Raw genomic sequence first — 22,835 nt, forward strand, 5'->3', positions numbered from 1 at the left:
CATTGAGCTAACCTAACTTGCAACCAAGTTTGAAGATAGTTAAGGTATTAGTTTGGTCGAAACGAGTAACATGTTAAACATAAATGTTCATTTTTATATTGTTAATTAAAAGACAAAGATATCATTAAAATTTAGCTTCAGCAAACTAATAGAATTGTTGTTTAGTTACTTTTTTTTATCAAAAGTTGTTTAGTTAGTCAGTTTGCTTGTTTTTCATGTGTTTTCCTCTTTTAGGCCTCTGATTCCGGGGATATTTTTATATTCTGTTGGTTCTTGATTTCGGAGATATTAACATTTTCTGCGGCTTTGTACGGTTCCTTTGGTTGTGATCTAGTTGGATGTTTTATCATATATAATTCCAGTGACAAAAAAAAACGGAAAGAATTGGTGTTTCAAAGGCTATGTGAAGTAGAGGAGATTCTCGTGAGGACGCGTACACATGTTGATGATACTGGTGCTTTTTTATTGTTGGAATGAAATTTATCAATCAACCAAGAATACTATCTACATGAGAGTGATTCATGCCTGATTGTTGAAAGTTTAGAAAATAGAGTTTGAAACGTAGATAAATCTGTTACACATTTTTATTGATCTTACTTTTGCTATATTAGTTTTCCAAGTTCTTAAGATCACAATTTAAAACCTAAATTAAGATTTTTCTTAATAACATTTATTTCCAAAAGTTAATGGAAGAAATTATAGATGTAGTCATATAGATAGATATAGATATAGACATAGATGGTAAAGGGAGGGAACGAAAAGAACCCACCACCCATGTGCAAAAGCCTCTCATCTTCTTCCTCCTCGTTAAGTACCCAATGGACCTTCTTCCTCCTTGATGTGACTCTCTTTATCTCTTTTCGATTCTACCCTTTTCTTTTCCACTTTCTCTATTTTTTTTATATACACATATAAACTAGAACACTGATAAGAACATGAAAATGTATTGTCTCATTTATCAATTATATATACCAATGAATAAAGAAACACAAAAGCTATACAAATAAGCAGTATAAATTTTGTATTGGATGGTATGGGTTTGGCTGAGGGAATAAGGAAACATTAATACATTTCGTAAGTATCCGATTGCTTATGTACAAAATTTCACTATCATCTGTTTTGTTTTAGCCTTTAGGCTTTTAGAGGTAATGCCAGAATTTTTATTTATTTATACTATCCACCCAACCTTTTTCATAGATAACTCAAATATTTTTGACCAATCAATTAATTATTTAGTTTTATTTTCAGGTATAATAATAACCAATAATAACAATAAAGTAAACGTTACAAATTGAAAAAATGGGACACCAGTCAATAATGCGCAATATTTTTGATGAATTTGCCAGATGAATGTAGGAAGACTTTTCTTTTTATGCATAAATATAAAGAGAGAACTGTAAATATGTTTTTTTGGCAACTGTAAATATGTTATATGTTTCTTTTGCGTGGAATTTATAAAATAACTTCATATCATATAGTAATAGTGTATAATCGACTAAATAACATCTTATTTTAAGAACTCATCAAATTTATCCAGAAAACACACATAAAACAATTGGTATTTTTAAAAAGGCATGCATGATAATAATCTGATTTTATTCAAATAAATAATTTAGTGAATATACTCAAGATTAGTTTCTTTTCTTTTCCCCAAAAAAAAACTCGTTTAGTGCCAAACTTTAGTGTGTAGCAAACCGAGTTAGTCTTACTTTTCAGAAATTAAAGATATTAAACCATATATAACATACCCAAATCTTCATATATATTACAATATGATGGTCTACGACTACAAGAAGCATTACAAACCGATATTACTGCTTCTTTACTAAAACAGGCTTGACAGCAGAACTCTTAGCATCTGCTTCAGCCCCTTCTACTTTCAACAAACTTCTAATCTAACCCCAAAAGAAAACTCATTAAACATTGAAGACCTCACACGCTAAAAACCACAAGCCATTCATTTCACACACCCCAACGAACACGGTAGAACAAGAAAACAACCCATCAGAGGTAGAATATTAGAATTTCAAGTGGTCTTGAAACATGAAAAATAATATATTTACTAGATTTTGACCCGCGCTTTTAAAGCGCGGGATTGTTTATTTATATATATTTATTATTATAACAAATGTGTTTCTTCATAAAATTTATATCAAGTGTTTTTATGATTTTTATTATCAGTTGTTTTTATATGTTTATGTGATCCTTTTTATCTATAAAATATTAATGCTGTGAAATTTATTGTTGCAAAATTTAGTAAGAAATTAACTTCAAATTATTTGCAATATAATTAATTTTACAATGACATGTAATATTATTAAAATTTTAAAAGACTATATAATTTAAATTAAGAATGTTTAGCAATATAATGTAAAACCATATTGTAAATATATTTTTATGTTTATTAATTGTAAATGTGATATTTTAATGTAATATCAGAAAAATGTTTAATTGTTTTGTTAACATCAAAATTAAAATATTGAAATAATTAATTCAAAGTCTATATAATTAAAGGTTGTTTGATAAATATAAAACGAATGGGCCCCCAACAAATTTGTTGTTGTCGTTTGTAGTCCAATAAAACTAATACTTATTTTTTGTCTTATAGACCATTTGTATATATATATATATATTGTTTTAAGTTTTTATTATGCACTGATTTTGCTTGGTGAATATGGCACATGCCTAATATTATGGCTGCATTTAGTGATAATGTCGAAATTTGGTTCCTAAATTTTAGGAGAATCACAACGTAATATTTATTGTAATTGGTTTGAAAAAAAATCAGGCCAAAAATAGAAGTATAACAGTTAATGATTTTATGTAATTGTTTTGTAGATTTGATTGGTGATAATTAATGTTGACTTTTTTTAAAACAAAAAGCAAAAATAGGAAATGGCAGTCCCTTGTAAATAACTCTCAAAATCAAGGGCAGAATCCTATTAGGGATTCTGTTTTAATAGTATAGATATATATAATTTCTCAAATTACTAGCTGCCTTCGGCTTAGTAATCAGAATAAGTAGGATTAGGAATACTAATAAAACTGATATTTTTGATAGTGAGTTCCCGAAATTGCCCTTAGACTCTGAAGTTCTTTCCCGTGAAAGTCTGACCAAACTGCCAATGGGCCGGAGCAATGTTCCATGACGTGGATGATCTACGGTCACTGGCAGTGACTCTAAATGAAAGTGACTGACCAACCAGAACAGAGTTCGATTGCCAGTTTTGTCCCCAGTTTCGGCTCATGCTCATCCACGACGTTCTTGTTCCTTTCACGCTCAGCCGTACGATGTTTCCGGCGCCGGCGACGTTTGTGACCAGAACCAAGTTAAAGTAACGGAAACCGTTGATCGTGAACCTCATTCCTCCTCTCTTTCGGCATGGCACTCTGTAGTAATTTAAAAGAAAACGAAAGGGTAGTGTCGTCATTTAAGTTTTCTGTAATAAAAAGTTAGAAAACGCGTGTTGACTAAAAACACAACATTCATTATTATTGCCCCATTACTTTTATTATTTACGACAGTAGTACTGATAGTTGTTTAAAAAGGAGATTGTGTGAAGGACAGATTCGTCCTTTTGAATAAAATAAGATCTTTAAGATTTGGTAAATTTCTGCGTACGAACCCCAACATAAATGCTGCACCAACTCGCGCCAAGAATCAAAGCAAAAACACTTTTCAGTTGTACCCGAATACTTCTATAATGTTAAGTTTAGCCCCAAAAACTTTTATTGAAGTCCACATTAACCCAGTCTAAATGCAAGACTTTTCATCTCAACTCCCTATAATTCTAAAAATGTTAAGTTTAATGCTATTTAAAGTTTCAATTTAGGGAACAATAGCCCTAGTTTTTCATACGCAAGTTTTCTCAACCTAAGCATTAAAACCCTGTACTTATAAAATTTTATGTTTCATACCCCAAACTTTTGATTGTGCTGACATCAACCCAAGCTATCAGAATCTCTAGACGTGGACTTCTTAACAAGACCCCTATTATTTCTTTAATGTTGAGTTAGTGCAGAAAAAGTTTTAATCGACCGACACTAACCCTAATCGTTCAGAATCGAGACCTAAGACTTCTCAACTGTACCCCGAAACTTGTACAATATTACATTTCAGACCCCTACAATATAAATTGAGCTATATTGAACACTTGAAATTGCTTTTCTTACCGGCGGAAAGAGACGGGGACAATTCCGGCGCGATACTCGGCGATCTTGAGGAACATAGGCATAGCGAGATCGAAGTGGGGCCTAGGAGGGTTGCACCATCCGCCATTGTCACTGGGCTGAGCGAAGTTTGGAGGGCAGAAGTTGGTCGCAGTGACGAAGATGGAAGGGCTACCTGAGTGGCACCACTTAGGATCACTCGCGCATTTGAGCTCGAAACAAGCACCGCAACTGAAACCGTTGTTGAACAGAGCCGTGCTTAGAGCCGCCGTGTTCACACCGTAGCCTTGGCTGTACAAGTTCCCGTACCCACACGCACCTCCTGGTTCAGACAAAACAGAGCAGGTTTAGATTGTCTTAAAGTTGAAAGTTGAAACCTTGGAGGGTACATTTAAAATATTCAGATATTTTAACATTTTATAGAAACGTTAATTTAACAATGTGGTAAGTTTTTTTTTTTTTTTGCAACTAACAATGTGGTAAGTTTCGTTAGTATAGATGAACAAAATTTAACAATGTGATGTGAATATGAGAAATAAAAATAATTTTCTTTTGTGATTTTGGTGGAAGAAAAGAGATTGATAGATTACACATACCCATGGTGCCAGAAGCATCAGAACCACCATAGAAAGTCGCATGAGCAGTTTCCCAACCACCTCCACTGTAAACTCCTGGGATTCTTGCTTCAGAAATTGTTGTGAAATCAGCAAGAATTGTAAGAACGCATAAAACCAAACTCAACATTGCCATTTTTGGAGGGAGAGATGGAGGCAAGAGGAGGAGGAAGAAGAAGAGACTATTGGAGTGTTCTCATGTGTAGGGAAGGGCAATGGAGGTGTTTATATAAATTACATTATGCATAAATAATGTTTTTATTTTACTTGACTCGTAATATTCTCTATCTTTATCGTTACAAGAGTTAATTACATTCTTTGCTATTTTCCTCCGCATTCAAACTTCTTTATTCAGTTTTTTTTTTCTTGAAACTTTTGTACCTTCATGACTTGGATCATTGACAACCTAAGAAAAAATTAAAGATTTTGTATGTAAGTGTAGAATATGGATCATACTACAAAGTGAGTATGTCTCATGTACAAAAAGTCATGAGTCCTTTGCCCAATACAAATCCTTTATTAATTATGTTTGAGTACTGCCCTAAATGTCTATTGCCAATGCCACGCGCGGGGTAGACAGCGTGAATCATATCACCGAACCATACTAACTGTGGATGGATAAAGCCGATGTTGCTCCACTCAATTTGATAAAGCTATCTCTATGCTCCTTTCAAGCGCGTTACGACGACCACTCTCTTGCTGCTATAAGTATTTCCCCCTCTAAAAGTGACAAGTTTATTTCACTCGCTATGGACCTATCATAAGTTCATAACCATCGAGAAATCGCGAAAAAAAATAATTAAACTGCGTAGAAACTAATTAAACTGCAGAAAAATTTGAAATTTGCGGAATAATGAAATACATGTTAAATTGATCAAAATATTTATATGGTATTCACTTTGTTATAAGAAAAAACAAAAATGTGAAAATAACTAAAATTTATTAAAAATACTTTAGTCCTTACTATAAATATTTAGCTTATCTTTCAATATGTTTTAATAATAGATTGACATTTTATAATACTACAAAACAATTTATAGTATAACTTTATTTACAATATAACTCTTTATCACTACAAAAGCTATTGCTATTTATTTTAAAATTTAAAATGTTATTAGCATATAATTTAATAATATGAAAGTGTTAAATTTGTAAAATTTTCCATAATAATCTACTAAAACTCACTTTTCCAGCTAATGAAAATTCTTCAGCAAAAACGCGAATCAGCATTTTTATGTTTTCTTTTTTATTCCACAACTTTTTTTATTGGTATAATACTTGCAGAATTGCATTTGAAACGTGATTCTGCCAAAGTTACCGATCAAAGTCATAATGTACTGAATCTTGTCTCTTTGTTTTATAACTGGTAGGATTAATTTATTAAATTGTATACAATTGTAATTGCTAGGTTAGTTAAAAAAAATATTAACAGCTGGAGCTTATAATTATACCATTTTTTGGCGGGGCTATAACTCGGTTACATTTTTTTTTGGTCAACTAGGTTAAAGTTTTAAATATATTATCAGTTAGTAAAAGTGAATAAATTTATATAAGTAGAAATTTGGACATGGAACACATTAACAGACAGAAAAACAATACAAGTTGAATATGCATCTGAAATAGCATGAATGCTTTTCTAAACACTAAAGAGTAAAGTTAAAAACTTTTTTTTTCGTTTTAACTTTAATAATTCGAAACCTTTTCTAGCTCTAACGATGATGATGATGAAAATATTACGTAATTATGATGATATGTTTTATAATGGTCACAGGTTTGTGTATGAATACATATTTTTCTACGCGATACACTCATAAATAACCACCAATATACTTCCAATACTTTTCTATTTTAAATCATACATTATCATAAGGAAATTGTTATAGTTTCTTAGATCATAAATTATAACTAAAGACAAAATTATTGTTTTAGTATCAAAAATAATACCTTTCTTAAGCATAATTTCCCCTTAGTTGCAAGATATATGATTTTTAGTCCGTAGGTAACGGACATAATCAAATAAAAGGTACTTGTTACTTGGAAGCTAAAGAAAAGAAAACACAGTTATCAAACTTCATGAACGAAAGCTTGTTACCCATATTTTTCTAAAAAAGAATTTTGTTAATAATCCATTATAAATAACCAAAGTGAATGTTATTTCGAGAGATAATTCATTTTTATTATGATAATTTAAGAAATTTTCAGCTTTCTATCCATAAGCCTTTCAAGTTGGATAAATCTTTGGTAATATACGTAAAAAAGAAATAATCTATTGCACAAAAGAGTAGGTGAATTTGATTGTTTCTGGAAGAAAAACAAGGTTTCAATGCATTCTTATATACGTCTTAACTATGACCTTGATTGGTAGAGCATTAGCATTAGCATTAACAGTAGCAGTATATTATACAAGCAGTATGCTGCAGGAGTTGTATGTTTTTGCTAAACTGTTTAATAGTATGATTGGTAGAGCAGTATGAATATACTATTTAAAATTATTATAAAAATTAGTATATAATTATAATAAATTTATATTTAATGAATATATTTCTAATAAATATATAAATATATTAACATATAAAATTAAAAAGATATATAATTAATTTACTTTATTTAATAATTTTAAAAAATATGTTTATGTAGAAAATATTATTTTAAAATAAATTTTATAATTAAAATATATGTTTTTAAAAATAATTTTTCACATTTAAAATAAATTAAATTATATAAATTAAATTATATTTTAAATGTGAAATACTACTTAAAAAATGTTTTTATTGTAAACTAATTTTAGAAATCAAAATTTTATTTTCTGGATATAAAAATAATTTTATAATATTATTAAATAAAATTAATGAATTAATTTTATATTATAAATACAAATGCTTCTCTAAAAGCTTCATATGAGAGCATTTGGAGAGCACTATCATTTAGTAAATATTTTTCTAAATGTTTTTATAACAATTGTTGATTTAATAATGTAAAGCATAATGTTAATGCTAATGTTCTACCAATCAAGGTCTATGTTTTAATTTGTAATCTCTTGTTGCTTTCCATATTATCTTTAAATATTTTGCAGCTAATACAATTTTAAGTTGTCACATAGTATACCTACAATACTACAACTAGACATGTGTGGAGTTTGGTATAAGCAGGACTCCTACATACATATAGAAAATATAATTGAAATATTTGATATAAATAGATGACTAACGAGAGAAGATAGCCTAAAAATATGCAAACAATGTCAGTAAAGAACGAATCCATTTTTGACCAATTGAGCCTCAAGCAGTCGAGTGAGCAAGCAGCGTTTTTGGTGTTCTGAAAATACATGATTGAAGGCTGGGATTGGATGAGTTATGACTAGCATGGGGACCACCACATGGAATCCTGTCAAGTGTAATTGTCCGACGTAGAACTCTGGGTCCCATTTGATTACCGTAATCACCGGAGCATGTAAACCGGCGAATCTGTTAAACTGAAAAATAATTATAAGCTCACACCTGAACTTAAACATTATATATAATGTTCAATAGTTTAATGTTTCTTGATCTACTCGAGCCGCACGCGCCAAACAATATATATGTCCCGTGATCGTGGTGGCGGCACTTCTATTATTATAATTACTGTTTTGAATTTGTAAGGTTCTTTTTATGGTTGCTGAACATGCCGTGGAGCCTCACTGTGAATCCAGTAACAGTAAGAACACTATAGTAAGGAAAATCACATGACTCTTATCATTAAAATGAAGTGTTCTAAAAAGCAGGCCAAATGGTTCTATCAAGACGGCGTTATGCGTTCATAGAATTAAAACTATATATCTCCTAATGATCTAAATTATACACTTTTAATACTATACGAATTCGAGCACAACAATGGGAGAAGCAACTATAAGAACATTGCTCTTATTTTCTCGACCGTAAAATAATTGGAGGTTTGGATCTGAACTTCGTGGTCATTAAGTTTACAAAAGGAAAAAGAAAATATTGCAGTGAGAACCCATATGGTTAAATAGGAACGTGTATTAGAGACGGTAAGTAGTGAACTTTTGAAGGTCCATCAGCCCATGCCACGCTTCAAGACATCAAACCTCCCATGTGATCATCTCCACAACCCTTAAAATCTCACCTCTTATGCATTCATCAAAGCAATAACGTGGAACAGTACTGACATGTAACCGCGTGTCTAACATAGAAGATTTCTTAGGTGAGGTTTACGAATCCAATGCAGTAGTCCGCACAGTATGAAGCTGAATGCCATATGATTATTTCCAATCATATCTGCCGTTAACATTGCTTCATCAATCAAATTTTATATTACTATCACTCTATCAGAGATCATCTCGTTATTGTTCTACATGTTTTCTATTTGTAAGCTTGTTTCAAATGTTTACTGGCTTAACAGTTCACACCAGACAAAAATGCTGACATTAAAAAATAGAAAGATATAAGTAATAAACAAGTTTAAGAGAAGCTGATTAGAGTAGTGGTTACTAAAACTTCATATATGTGACTACAAAATAAATAAATTGTCAGAAAAGTAGACAAGACATCAATGATTTTGTTTGTTTGACTATGTTATACGTACCACGAGTATGAGAAGAGTGATGTATGAGAAATAGATAGAGAATTCACTAATTATAATTAATTGCGTTAGTTACACTTAATTTTTTATCATATCTAATTACTTCCGTATATCATTATGCGATCACATGTTTGTTATTTCAACTTTACAAATTGAACCCACAACTTCGATTGGATTTGTTTCTTTAATGTCCTCAAAGAAAAAAACATCATGTGAAATTTATCCAAACTACACTTTTCACATGGTGCTTCTTCATTCCACCTCTAATTAACTAATACTATGATAAGAAAAGAGATATTCAGTTTCTTTTTTTATAGTTTTTGTTACAAGGCATTAAGTATGCTCGAGACGTTAACTGATCCATGCATTTTCAACGTGTTCACACACATAACCCTTTCTCAGTACTAGAAAGTAGAAAGAATACAAAATAGACATACTAGGAGATATTATACATTGTGTAGAGATTCTCAAAACAAGCTTAATCTTTATTAAATAGAAATAGAAATAGCTTATTAAAGCTTTATTATGCAATTAAAAGAAGAAAGGAAAGAGCTTGAGATTGTCACCAAGAACAAAACATATGTCGATTGATATTTATAAATGATGAAGAGGAGCTGCCTTTACGGCAGCCAAGTTGTCTTTAACATAATGTCATCACACATATTTATACTTGCTAGAAACCCTAAAGACATAAACTAATGGACTTGATTGTTTCTTTGGGCTTGGGCTCTTATACATTGAACTGGAATCCAGCTAGGGGACACTTATCAAGGACATATATAACAAATAAGAGAAGTTACAAATTTTGTATATGCAACGTTACCGCGTGACCGTCCATGTTATATCTGCGAATGAAACATAATTTTTATTCACCTTTCGCTTTTATGAACTTTGATTATCATATATCTGTGAATTGGGTTTGGCTAGTGGATCTGTGGATGCAATGCAAGCCAGCTTTGAGTAAATTCATAGGCATGTACGTAGTTAGGCGAAAACTTATTATATTGGATTTGGACACAATGTAATATTAATACTGGTCTATTTACTAAGCCTCTAACATTGATATCCGATGGACCTGCAAGGTTTTCATCATAAGTAATTTTCGTTTCTAGCTAAGAAATTAGTTTGGAATGTGGCGTGACCTAATTGTTTTCCTTACTTTCTATGATTATGAATCCTAAATGTATGGTCCAACCTATGTTAGAGCACTTCCATTGATAAAGGATGAGTTGAGTATCAAACATGTAAGTTGGAAGAAAGAGAGAGATACAACATCTCTGTTCCGATATGATCGAAACGTTTTAGAATGCTCTTATTACAAAATGGCATTGTATCATTGATTCATTGGCTTAAAACTATTAAGAAAAATAAATATTCAAAACTTTTAGAAAACTGTAAGAAAATATTAATAAAAAAAATAAGAACCTATTGTGAGTTTATTACCTATAAGCTTGCTCTTAATATCTCAATATAAAAAAAAAGAGAGAGAAAATCTCAATATCTCATAGCAAAAGCCAACTATATGATATTAAGAATTGAACTATGCGAACAACAAATTTATATATTTTTACGAGATTATTTAGGTCCAGAGGCAGAGATACTCTAATGAAAAAAACTGTGTTAGTGACTCGCCAAACTGATTGGTGGTAACAACCAACTTGTATGAAAATTATTACACAATGCACATTTTGGAGGACAAAGAAAGACCTACTGTTACAGCTTCTTGTGGCTGCAAAAGCCAGTTTGAAGTTTGAACAATATGAATTAAGAAAACTTCCGATTTTTCTTTCTGTTAATATATGTTTACAATTATTTTATGTGAATTGGAATAGTAGGATAGAGACAGACACTGTAGGTAGTCTTGCATGACTAGACGAACGTCTTATTTCTGTTACCAACGTCTTAAGAACGTGAAATAATCTTTACAGGAACAAAAAAAGAATTGTACATATTTCCATAGTAAAAAGGAATTTTAGATATGTAACATAAAAAGGTGTAGTTCTGAAGATTGGTTATCAAAAAGGAGTTTATATGAGAATATAAAAGAAAAAAAAACATGTGAATGATTAGTTGGCTTTCAGGTCAATAAGGTTTGGGCCTTGCAGAATTGATTGGGGGAAGAGAGTTAGAGAACTAATAGAAGCCCAAGAAGCCCATAAGGAACATGAGAGAGGAAGCTGTTAAGTTCGTTACAAAACAGAGGTTTTCATTATCAGTCTTCACATCTTCTTCGTCTACTACTTTTCCGTAAAGCTTCATCTCTAGATTCACGACTTTTTCAGAGTACCCTTGTATGGTTTTGGTATGAAGCTTATACAAAGTTCTTCTAAGTCCCCCCCCTTGCGGTGGTGGGTTCTAACGCCGTGACAGACGCCGGCGGAGGAATGAAAAAGAGGACACTTTAATCGGTTGCTTTATGGCACTCGAGGAGAGAGAGAAAGTCAACTTTTTTAACCAATGTATATATTTATGTAATATATAGAACTACGTACATTTTGATTAGTTTGATTCTGAATAATATAATGTTGCATGAATGACCACAAATATGGGCTAAACAAGTTATAGTTTTCGTATTTATTATATCCGGTTTTAAGAATAGGGTGATGTTTGTTTGCTCACCCAGGTAATCCATCTAGGTGAAGATGCAAATCAATGTTCGATTTGTGCATTATAATGTTATATTCAAATGGATTACTTAACTAAATTTTTAAAAATTCATCTCAAATTTTCACCCCCAAATAAAGGTCAGTCTTCAGTCCAAAATGATAAATATCCAAAATCATAAATGACAAAAATAATCTTTTAAAATTAAAATATTATTTTCAAATCGTAAATCCTATTTTTTTTTGCAAATACAATTTTCTTTTAGAACCAGAAAACACATTTTTCCGCTAAAACCGAAGAAACCATATTCCCGTCAAAACCGGAAAAACACTTATTCCCGCCGAAACCGGAAAAATGCATATTCCCACCAAAACCGGAAAAAAAAAATATTTTTTCGATAAAACCAAAAAACACAATTTCCCCGCCAAAACCATAAAACGTATTTTCCTGCCCGAAACCGGAAAAAGCATATGCCCGCAGAAACTGGAAAAAACATTTTCTTGCCAAAACTGGGAAACGCAATATCCCCGCCAAAACTGGAAAAACGCATTTTCTCGCCGTAACTAGAAAACATATTTTTCCGCCAAAACCAGAAAACATATTTTTTCCGCCGAAACCGGAAAACGTATTCCCCCCCCCCCAAAACTGGAAAACATATTTTCCCGCCAAAACCGGAAAACCACATTTTCCCGCCAAAACTGGAAAACGTATTTTCCGCCGAAACCGCAAAAAATATTTTTCGTCAAAAACACAAAAATGCACTTTTCCCGTCAAAAACACAAAAATGCATATTTCCCGCCAAAACCGCAAAAATACAATTTTCCGCCAAAATCTCGAAAATAACTTTTCCCGTCAAACCCGCAAAACACACTTTTTCGTCAACAACATATTTTCCGCCAAAACCACAAAACGTACTTTTTCCACCAAAACCGCAAAAACGTATTTTCTGCTAAACCCATAAAAACGTATTTTCCGCCAAAACCACAAAAATGCACTTTTTCGTCAAAAACACATTTTTCCTCAAAAATCGCAAAATATTTTCCGCCAAAACCGTAAAAATGCTATTTTTCTGCCGAAACATAAAAAATATATTTTAGTCATTTTATTAACAAGTCCATCTGGATGCAGATGCAAGTTAAAAAATGAAAAGCAAACGAACATTCAGATGATTCATCTGGATGCATAGACGAAATGAAGAAACGAACAACACCCAGATGAAGCATCTGGATAAGACATCTAAATTGACCATTTGGATGCATCTTCCAGATGTAAAAACGAGCAGGGCCAGGTCCATACGAAAGAGAAGAGTTGGCCATGAAAGGAACCTTGTCATATCTTCGTGCCTGGAGTGTTCGTTTAATTCTTGGCTGGCGACCAGGTCCGGCCCTAGGATAAAGCCCGTAAAGCAAGAGCTTGAGGCGCCACGATTTATTAATATTTTAGGGGCATATTTTGCAGCGAAGTTTTTATGGTCTAGTAGCTCTATGTACATCTTCTTTCTCCTCCTGGCCCGGGTTTGAGGTACACCTCTAGCCAAATTTTTTTTTCGTATTTAATAAAGACAAACGGCCAATGACTAAAAGATTTGATAATAACTAATTTATTTGATCGAAAGATTCATTACCTTTTCTAAAACAAATTATTTTCCTTATATATTATATCAATGATAAATACATAAGTTACAATAACTACATTTTTTTTTTTTTACAATTGACGTTCTATCTCCCCCTTCTTTTTCAACCTTCTTGTTTATTCTTTTCTGCAGATCAATCATAATCCACGTTCTCTGAATCTATGTAAGTTTTGCCTCTTCCTTAATTTATTTAGTTTTCGTTAATTTTGTAAAAAATATCATTAAAGTTTAATTTTGTCCCTCTCCAATCTTTAATGGTATTTTATATTATCCGATTATGTATTCATATTTATACGAAAAAAAATTATAGTTAGGGGACAATATATTGGGAGTGTGCTTTAGGCACCACGGATGTCTAGACCGGCACTGCTGGCGACTAAATGATGACTTACCAAATATTCATTTTTTTTACTCAAGCTTTTTTAGCAGAGTCGAAGTATATAATATATCAACTGGAGATTAACATACATTAGTAGTACAGGAAGTATTCCTAGGCATAACGAGTCTCCACTCGTACAACAGTAGATAACACCAGAAGGACTGGATACACGATCTTGTCGTTGTCGTGGAAAGTGTCTAGCTATGTTTTTTTTATACAACTCTGCATTATTTAATTCTCTTGCCGGATTTGACTTTTCTTGATTATTTCGTCCAATCGTATACATGATGTATATCTTATTTTCATATATGCCGAAGTTTTCACTAAGCAAGTTTTGTATTGCTCTTGATTTTATAGAAATTTGAAAGTCAGAGACAACATGAAGATTCATCTTTTGTTGGTCATCATTGGAACCTATGCCGCTATAGTTTTAGCCCAGACACAAGAAGGTACGTATGTCGACAATAATCTTCCTTTGACTTTATTAGATATCTGATATATGTATCAATTTTCCAATTTTTCTCTTCTTTTTATTAGGATTCTTCAGTTTGGATTGTGGATTACCTATTGAAGAATCTCCGTACGATAATGAATTCAATGGATTGACATTCACATCGGATTCCACATTCATCCAAACAGGGAAAAGTGGTAGAGTCCATAAAGATCTCAAGGACGTATTATCAAAACAATATTTGACTCTGAGATACTTTCCTGAAGGAAAGCGCAACTGTTATAGTCTAGATGTCAAGCCTGACACAAAATATCTCATCGCAGTTAGCTCCGTATATGGGAATTATGATGGTCTTAATCTTGATCCAAACTTTGATATCTATATTGGTCCTAATAAGTGGATAAGTATAAATTTGAAAGGAATACCAAATGGTACTCTAGATGAGATCATACACAAATCTATGTCAAACTCTTTGGATATATGTCTTGTTAAGACAGGAACAACGTCGCCAATAATTTCAGCCATCGAAATACGGCCACTCAGGGATAATACTTATGTTAGCCAATCTGGTTCACTGAGGCTGTCTTTCCGGGTGTATCTTAACAATTCCGATGGATTTATAAGGTAAGTAGCTCCATTTGAAGTATTCAATGTGATTTGTGTGTCGTACTATTCTTTTATCCGGTATATTCGGATATCAATCCAAATTTCATATAAAATTTAGATAAAATGGTATAATATATAAGTTATCTACTCCCAATTAGTACAAAACTAGAGAAGGATAAACATCCAGTTTGAATTACCCGAATCCAAAATTTGAATATGCATCCGATCTAAGATGTAAAAATACTCGAATACATCATCTAAGGTGGTCTAGAACATATTTGAATCCAAAATGTTTACTAAACAGACTCGGACTCGAACTCGAACGGATAACCAAAAAACTCAAAAATCCGAATACATATTTAAAACCTAATAAGTATTTCAAATTAAATACTTAATTACATGTTTATTTGCATATAATATCTAAAAATAAATATTTAAAACTTAAATAGTTACCTAAAATACTTAAATCCATGTCTATTTTAATATGATATCTAAAAATACCCACTCTCAAACGCAATAACCCGTATACAAAAAAATGGTTACAAAATGAGTTTTAATTTGGTATGAGCTTTAAATTATTTCTGATCCACTTTAAATCCATATTAAAATGAAACCTAAATGGGACTTACTAGTTTGAGTCTGAAAATCCAAAAAACCCAAAATATATAATCCAAACTTCCAGGCCTATACGAGAAATTTTGAAAATGACATCAAAAACAAATCTTTCCGGGCTTTATCTACTAATAATAGCAATCCCAATTAATTTCAAAGGTTGTGAATCTCACTTATGTTGAAAGGTTGTGTCTTTTAAAAAAGATGTGTAGGGTTATGTCTTTTCTAAAAGTCATATGTTGTAAGGTTGTGTCTTTTATAAATAATCTACTAAAAGTTGTGACTATTCATAAGTATCTTTTAAAAAGTGAAAAATTGTGACTATTAGAAGAATATGACTATTCAGATTGAATGGTTGTGACTATTCAAATAAATTTTAAAAATCTATAAATAGTCTTTGTCATGCATTTTTTAAATTTAAATTTTCACTAATCTACTAATAATCTACTAATAATAAAATGGTGGAAGGTAGAGTTTTCTCTGGAAGATATGGTTATGTGCGTTCGCTTTAACTTTATGATCAGTAAGATTCATAACAGTGAAGGAGACAACTTCTTGATCACGTCATATGTGATACATAGGATATTAGATTTTTTTGTGTATCAAAAATTTGACCCAAAATTGTTTAAATAGAATTGAAAAGGTATGAATGGTAAAGTGTGTGAATAGGTATATATAAAAATAATATAAAGTTGCAACTGTAGGACTTTATAACATTTCGAAGTGAAAATGTACGATTAGTAAAATATGCAACTTTTTAAAAATCAAACAGGTATTAGTGACATTTTTTTGAAGGATGTAACTTTTAGAGATATTTTTTCACAACCTTTAAGAATGAAAAAACACAACTCTTCACTTCAATTGAAAGGTTATATGTTTTCAACAATTAAAAGTTATGTCATTTTATTTAAAATAACTGTTTATTTTAAAAAGTTGTGACTTTTCATATATGTATCATTTCAATACATATATGTATTATTTCAATAAGAACAATTTTTATATTGAAAAGATGTAACTTTTGAAACAAATTTTTGAAAATCTATAAATAGTTTGTATATTATTTCTGAATGGTTGTATATGTGCCTGTTATACAACAATTTGGCTTGAAATCCCATTCTTTTAAACGATTTCTTTTATTAAAACTGATTTAGACACATGAAACCATGACATAACAAAATAATATTTAGGGTTTAGAAACTTACTGCCCAAGACACACATGAGGAACACTTAACCTTTACGACATGGACCTGGAACGGTGTATCTCTCGTACTACAGCGGTATGAGCGACAACTCTGATGGTTTACGGGTAGTGGTGGTGAAGATCATCAGTCCCGCTGGTGTCAAGATACGGTGTCTCCGGCTCGTATGTCTCCTTTCCCTCTCGGCTCACGTTCTCCACATACAAACCATATATGAAGCCTCAACGCCATGGACGGGATGGCACAGAACGAGGCATGTGATGGCAGGGGCTTATACTCCCGTGGTGATGACTCGTCGTGGTTAGTGATAAACAGCGGCGGATCCACACTTTCCCACGAGACACCAAGACAAAGTGGAGCAAGATGGGTTGGAGGAGGAGAGAAACGATGGAAAGAGAGAGATGCATGTGGAGGTGGACCAGGTGGTGCTATGGAGGTGATGGCTCCTCACTCACACGCTTTCAACATTGGCGGCTACATTGGCGGCTTGCCACATGGAAGAAGTTCTCTCCATTATATAATTAGGTTTATGTGTATACAAACACACGACTTGAAAAAAAACGATAAGGCTTTGTTTGATACTAAATTAAAACAAACAAAAAAAGAGCAATTCTCGGTTTGGTTTATAGAAAAATATTAATGAAAATAAATTAAACCAAATTTATGAAGTGAAGAAATGCAGTTTTCTTAATGCTACAAAGCACCCATTCAGATCATGAGTTAGCAGTCGTATCTCTTCCGCAAACAAATGCAACGTTTCATTCAATTGACATCTTCATCAATTATATATGTAACTGACTTCCAAATATTTTTAAACTCATCTTTGGAACTTCTAGAAAACTGACTAATTTTTCAGTAACTTTCATTTCAACAAATGATTACTTTAATTTTAAATTTTGTGAAAGAGTTTATGAATATCACCACCACCAACAGTTTTCTTTTGCTTTTTTATGTCTTTCAATTTCTCAATATTTCCATCATACAATTACTTAATTTTTTTCAAGAATCAGATGTATCAAGTAGAAATAACTTATTTAGTTGCATTTCTATCATTTCCAATATTTTTTTATTTGATAGGACGAAGTCGCGAGGCGATTATTTGACAGAGAATTAGACATAAATTATCAATTTTTTAGATTTATGTATTATCTTTGCACATATCGATCGCATCGGGTATATATACATAAGAATTTTTTCTGTTGATCGATTTTTAAAGATTTTTAAAAAACACATATAAACGTAGAAAGCTCTATTTGTTATTTTCTGTGCATTAACCTAAATCTTAAAAATTTGATTGAAAACTTAATAGACTTCTGGAGTATCTCAATCTTAATACCATTTTGTCTTCCAAAATACTATTTACTACTCCAACAGAAGTCATCATGTCTTCAAAAGGTAAATTCATAATTTATCAATTTAATTAACTTTTCCAGAAATTCAAGGTAATATTATAAATTTGAAAGGTTATTTCAACATATATTTAGTAAGATATCCAATCTCTTTAATATTCTTTCAAATAAATAAAGCAAATAAATAAATATATTAAAATAATAATATATTATTATTTACCAACATAGAAATAGTAATTGTTTTAAAAATTATGAACTAATAATTCTAATATTGTTTCTTAAATAGGAAAGTTATTTAAATATCATGCAAAAATAATAAAATCATGTAAAAAGTGATGGTGATATATATATATATATATATATAATTTAGAACAACATTTCATTGATAATTATAAAGTATATTATGTGAAAATTGTAAGAATAAACTTAAAAAATGGAAATGCAATTGTTTGTAATATTTGTTCTGATAAAAATACAATCAGAACATTAATGTTTATATAAATATATCTTCAAATACTTTGTAAATCATATTTTAGTTATCAAAATTAAATATTATTTATATAATTTAATTATTACTAGCTATATCTTTATAAATAAAGATTGTAAGATATATATGTTTATGCAATATGAGTTCCCGTGCGACATCGCACGGGTTTCTTTACCTAGTTTCTTTAATAACACAAAATGGAAAATATAGCATACTAACTCATAAGTGAGAAAACCAAGGCTCAGTCTGCTTGAACTGACCATCCGCGCACTCTCACGTATTGGGAGTTTTTTCTTTGTAAATAGTGAATTACCAAAGAGACAACCAAGACTTCTTGTTTATTAGATTTCTGGCAACCTGTCTTGGTCTTACCAACAGACACATTCCCCTTTTTAATACCCTTTCAGTATTAATTGTCCAACCGTCTCACATGTTTGGTACATATAGTACCGTCCAAGACATCAACCATAACATTTGGAAGATGATTACAAGAAGTGTTCTCATTCCTTGTCAAATGTGACAAGGACTATAATTGTTATGAGTATTTGTTATTAAATTTTTATCTGTTCAATTCCTTTTGGCTAATACAACTCCGTGCAGGTACCCTGATGATGTTCGTGATCGTATTTGGAATCCATTTTTTGATTCTTCATATTCACAAATAACAACCAATCTCAACATAAACAATTCAAATGCATATGAGGTACCAAAAACTGCACTCCAGAGTGCTGCCACGCCTAGAAACGCCAGTGGACCGCTGGTCATCACTTGGAATCCCAAACCCTCTAATGCTCAAGTGTACTTGTACATGCACTTCGCCGAGATTCAAACCCTTGAGGCCAACGAGATCAGAGAATTTGACGTTATCTTGAAAGGGAACTTTAATCATTCAGGTTTTAGCCCTACAAAGTTAAAGGTATTTACATTATTCACAGAAGTACCTATGCAATGTGATTCGGGAGGTTGCCGTTTAGAGCTTGTAAGAACTCCAAAGTCAACTCTTCCACCTCTGATTAATGCTCTCGAAGCTTACACGGTTATTGAATTCCCAAAACTGGAAACAAGCCCAAGTGATGGTACCTTGCATAGCTCTCAATTACTACAAGAAAGTTATTTATATTATGCCATAAGATATACTGACTCCTTTGATTAACATTTGTGTTAGTTGACGCTATCAAGAACATCAAAGTTACTTATCGACTGAGTAAAATCAGTTGGCAAGGAGATCCGTGTCTCCCTAAAGATTGGTCGTGGGAAAATCTTAGATGCAATTACGTAGATCTCTCCACTCCACCACAAATCGTTTCCTTGTAAGACCATTGACAACACACACTTTCTAATAATTAAAATTATTGTATCCAAATATTTCTAAAGTGTTTTTGTGCCTTTATAATTAGAAACTTGTCAGAAAGTGGATTAACTGGTAGCATAGCTGTAGCTTTACAGAATCTCACACAATTACAAGAACTGTAAGTATCTCCACTGTTGAGTAATTAAACCAAGAATGATACTATTTTAACACATGTAAGCCAATCATTTGTATTTTCTGCATGCAACTGCAGGGACTTATCGAACAACAACTTGACTGGACCAGTGCCTAGTTTTCTTGCCAGCATGAAATCGCTGACCTTGATGTAATTTTATAGAAAGCATAAATCCTAAACATCTTTTTCAATGTATTTTTGTTGGATTTGCGTATGTTTGTAATTATGATAATTTTTTGTACAGAAACTTCAGTGGGAACAATCTCAATGGTTCAGTTCCTCAGGCTCTTCTTGATAGAGTAACGGAAGGACTTGTATTAAAGTAAGTTTTTTTTATTCTCTGTATCATTTGCTAATTATTTAAAAATGGGGTAGAAATGGTAGTTCTTGTACAGAAACTACAAAGCCTGAAGATAAAACATAATTTAACATCTTCCATTGCGTGTTCCTTAACATCTTCAATATATCGCATGTACTTTGTAGACTTGATGGAAATTCAGATTTGTGCAAAACTAGTTTATGCAATCAAGAAAAGCAGAAAAAGAAATTCTTGATACCGGCTTTTGCATCAGCTGCCTCTCTGCTTGCTATACTGGTTGTGGTGGCTCTAATTTTTGTTTTCCGAAAGAATAAACTTCCTTCAGGTACGTATTGAGCCATATAATCATTAGAGAAATTTCATAAAATCATATACTGCAAAACCAGTTATTTTACTGTGTAGATCCACCTGCGCCACCAAGTATACCCGTACCGGATGTTGGGCATACTAGCCAGCCGGAATCGTCATTCGCTTCGAAGAAGATTAGGTTTACTTTTACCGAGGTTCAACAAATGACAAATAACTTTGACAGAGCTCTCGGTGAAGGAGGGTTTGGAGTTGTTTATAACGGCTTTGTTAATGTTACACAACAAGTAGCTGTCAAATTGCTCTCCCAATCATCATCTCAAGGCTATAAGCATTTTAAGGCAGAGGTACTCTTTGGCACAATGATTTAATTCATGAAACATATATATATGTCTTGTTATTACTCTTAGCTGATGAATGATTGGTTTAGGTGGAACTGCTTATGAAAGTGCACCATATAAATCTGGTGAGTCTAGTTGGGTATTGTGATGAAGGAGACCACTTGGCCCTCATCTACGAGTACATGCCAAATGGAGACCTGAAGCAACATTTGTCAGGTAATAGAAACACAGTTAGTGATTATAGCAAATATTGAAAATAGTATCATGTCTTAACGTTTCTCTAAAACAAAGATCGTATTTTGAGCAATTTTGCATTAATGTCTAATTAATACAGGGAAGCGTGGTGGATTCGTTTTGAGCTGGAAAAACAGACTAAGAATAGTTTTGGATACAGCTCTAGGTATGTACAAAGTTACTCAGTGAATAAAGAAGGAACCACTACGTTTCCATTGGTGCATCTAAATTTTTGACCTCTGGCGTATGCAATTGAAACTAAACCTAAGGCATTCTATGAAGTACTTAAATAAATTAGTCATTTGCCAAGAAATTACTGAATTTTTTATTTGCTATGAAGGACTGGAGTACTTGCACACAGGATGCATACCACCAATCGTTCATAGAGATATAAAAAGTACTAACATACTTTTGGACCAAAATTTCCAAGCTAAACTAGCTGATTTTGGTCTTTCAAGATCTTTTCCCGCCGGAAATGAAACACATGTGTCAACGGTTGTTGCTGGCACTCCTGGATATCTTGATCCAGAGTAAGTATTGTTTCACTTCATATGCTAGTATAAATATTATAGTCCCTTTTGCTACTTGATCATCGTCACAGAGAATATTTATGTTTCAATTTCTATGCCATGCTTTTCAGGTATTACCAAACAAATTGGTTGACAGAAAAGAGTGATATATACAGTTTCGGTATAGTATTACTGGAGATCATTACAAACCGTCCTATAATTCAGCAGTCCCGCGAAAAGCCTCACTTAGTAGAATGGGTCAGCTTTATGATAACAAAAGGAGATATTGGAAGTATTATGGATCCAAACCTCCATCAAAACTATGACATTGGTTCTGTCTGGAAGGCCATTGAAATATCAATGTCTTGTCTGAGTCCTTCTTCCATAGGAAGACCAAACATGTCTCAAGTTACTAAAGGTCTAAAAGAGTGTCTAATATCCGAAAATTCAAGGATAAGCGAAAGTCGAGATGTTGAATTAAGAACTTCAATGGACTACAGCAAGGACATGTACACCGAGGTAATCCCTGAAGCTCGTTAGCTCGCCAAAAATATATCTTTGCTAGTTTTATTTTTTATGAATCTCCCATTTGTATTTTCCAAAAGTTTGTTGTCAATGATGGCTACGGTGTTTTTCACAAATAACATGTGATACTGAAGTTGAGTCGTCGTTTGATGAATATGTTGTGATGTAAAAAACGTGAGCGAGAAGTTATATTTATACTGATATGTTGATAACGATAAGGATCAACCCATTTGAAAATCATAGAAGACAATATTCATCTTGATCGGTAATTGTAACACTTACAACTTACCGCCAGTTTGTCCATACAATATAAGCTTGTTCCTCTCCTTTCATGTCCCTGGGCCAAAGCATTTTAATAAATCATTTGATGTGTTTCTCCAGCTATTGATATATGAGTTGTAACTACTAGAGAAGAATGGTATTCTTACATACGAT

General features: G+C 32.2%; 2 protein-coding genes across 3 annotated transcripts; one reads left to right on the forward strand and one right to left on the reverse strand.

Annotated features, from left to right (window-relative positions):
* Window positions 1–1,709: 1,709 nt before the first annotated feature.
* EXPA6 (expansin-A6) lies at window positions 1,710–5,027 on the reverse strand. 2 transcript variants are annotated; one of them, XM_033289226.1, is made up of 4 exons: window positions 4,767–5,027; window positions 4,174–4,492; window positions 2,966–3,390; window positions 1,710–2,060 (listed from the first exon to the last, which is right to left on the reverse strand). In XM_033289226.1, the coding sequence occupies exons 1-3, from the start codon at window positions 4,918–4,920 to the stop codon at window positions 3,081–3,083; spliced, it is 783 nt and encodes a 260-aa protein (XP_033145117.1). In that variant the 5' UTR covers window positions 4,921–5,027; the 3' UTR covers window positions 1,710–2,060; window positions 2,966–3,080. The 2 variants fall into 2 exon arrangements, with proteins under 2 accessions (XP_033145117.1, NP_001288899.1); NM_001301970.1 differs by lacking the exon at window positions 1,710–2,060 and having other exon boundaries at window positions 3,081–3,390; window positions 4,767–4,920.
* Window positions 5,028–10,714: 5,687 nt separating this feature from the next.
* LOC103864933 (probable leucine-rich repeat receptor-like protein kinase At2g28990) lies at window positions 10,715–22,615 on the forward strand. The gene is made up of 13 exons (XM_009142708.2): window positions 10,715–14,427; window positions 14,516–15,053; window positions 19,283–19,758; window positions 19,848–19,992; window positions 20,080–20,151; window positions 20,245–20,316; window positions 20,411–20,488; window positions 20,650–20,810; window positions 20,888–21,138; window positions 21,222–21,348; window positions 21,467–21,532; window positions 21,707–21,896; window positions 22,007–22,615. Exons 1-13 carry the CDS (start codon window positions 14,358–14,360, stop codon window positions 22,413–22,415), a joined length of 2,655 nt encoding a protein of 884 aa, XP_009140956.1. The 5' UTR covers window positions 10,715–14,357; the 3' UTR covers window positions 22,416–22,615.
* The last annotated feature ends 220 nt before the right edge of the window (window positions 22,616–22,835 follow it).

The sequence above is a fragment of the Brassica rapa genome, chromosome A04 (genome assembly GCF_000309985.2).
Source record: "Brassica rapa cultivar Chiifu-401-42 chromosome A04, CAAS_Brap_v3.01, whole genome shotgun sequence".
In the NCBI taxonomy this organism is placed as follows: domain Eukaryota; kingdom Viridiplantae; phylum Streptophyta; class Magnoliopsida; order Brassicales; family Brassicaceae; genus Brassica; species Brassica rapa.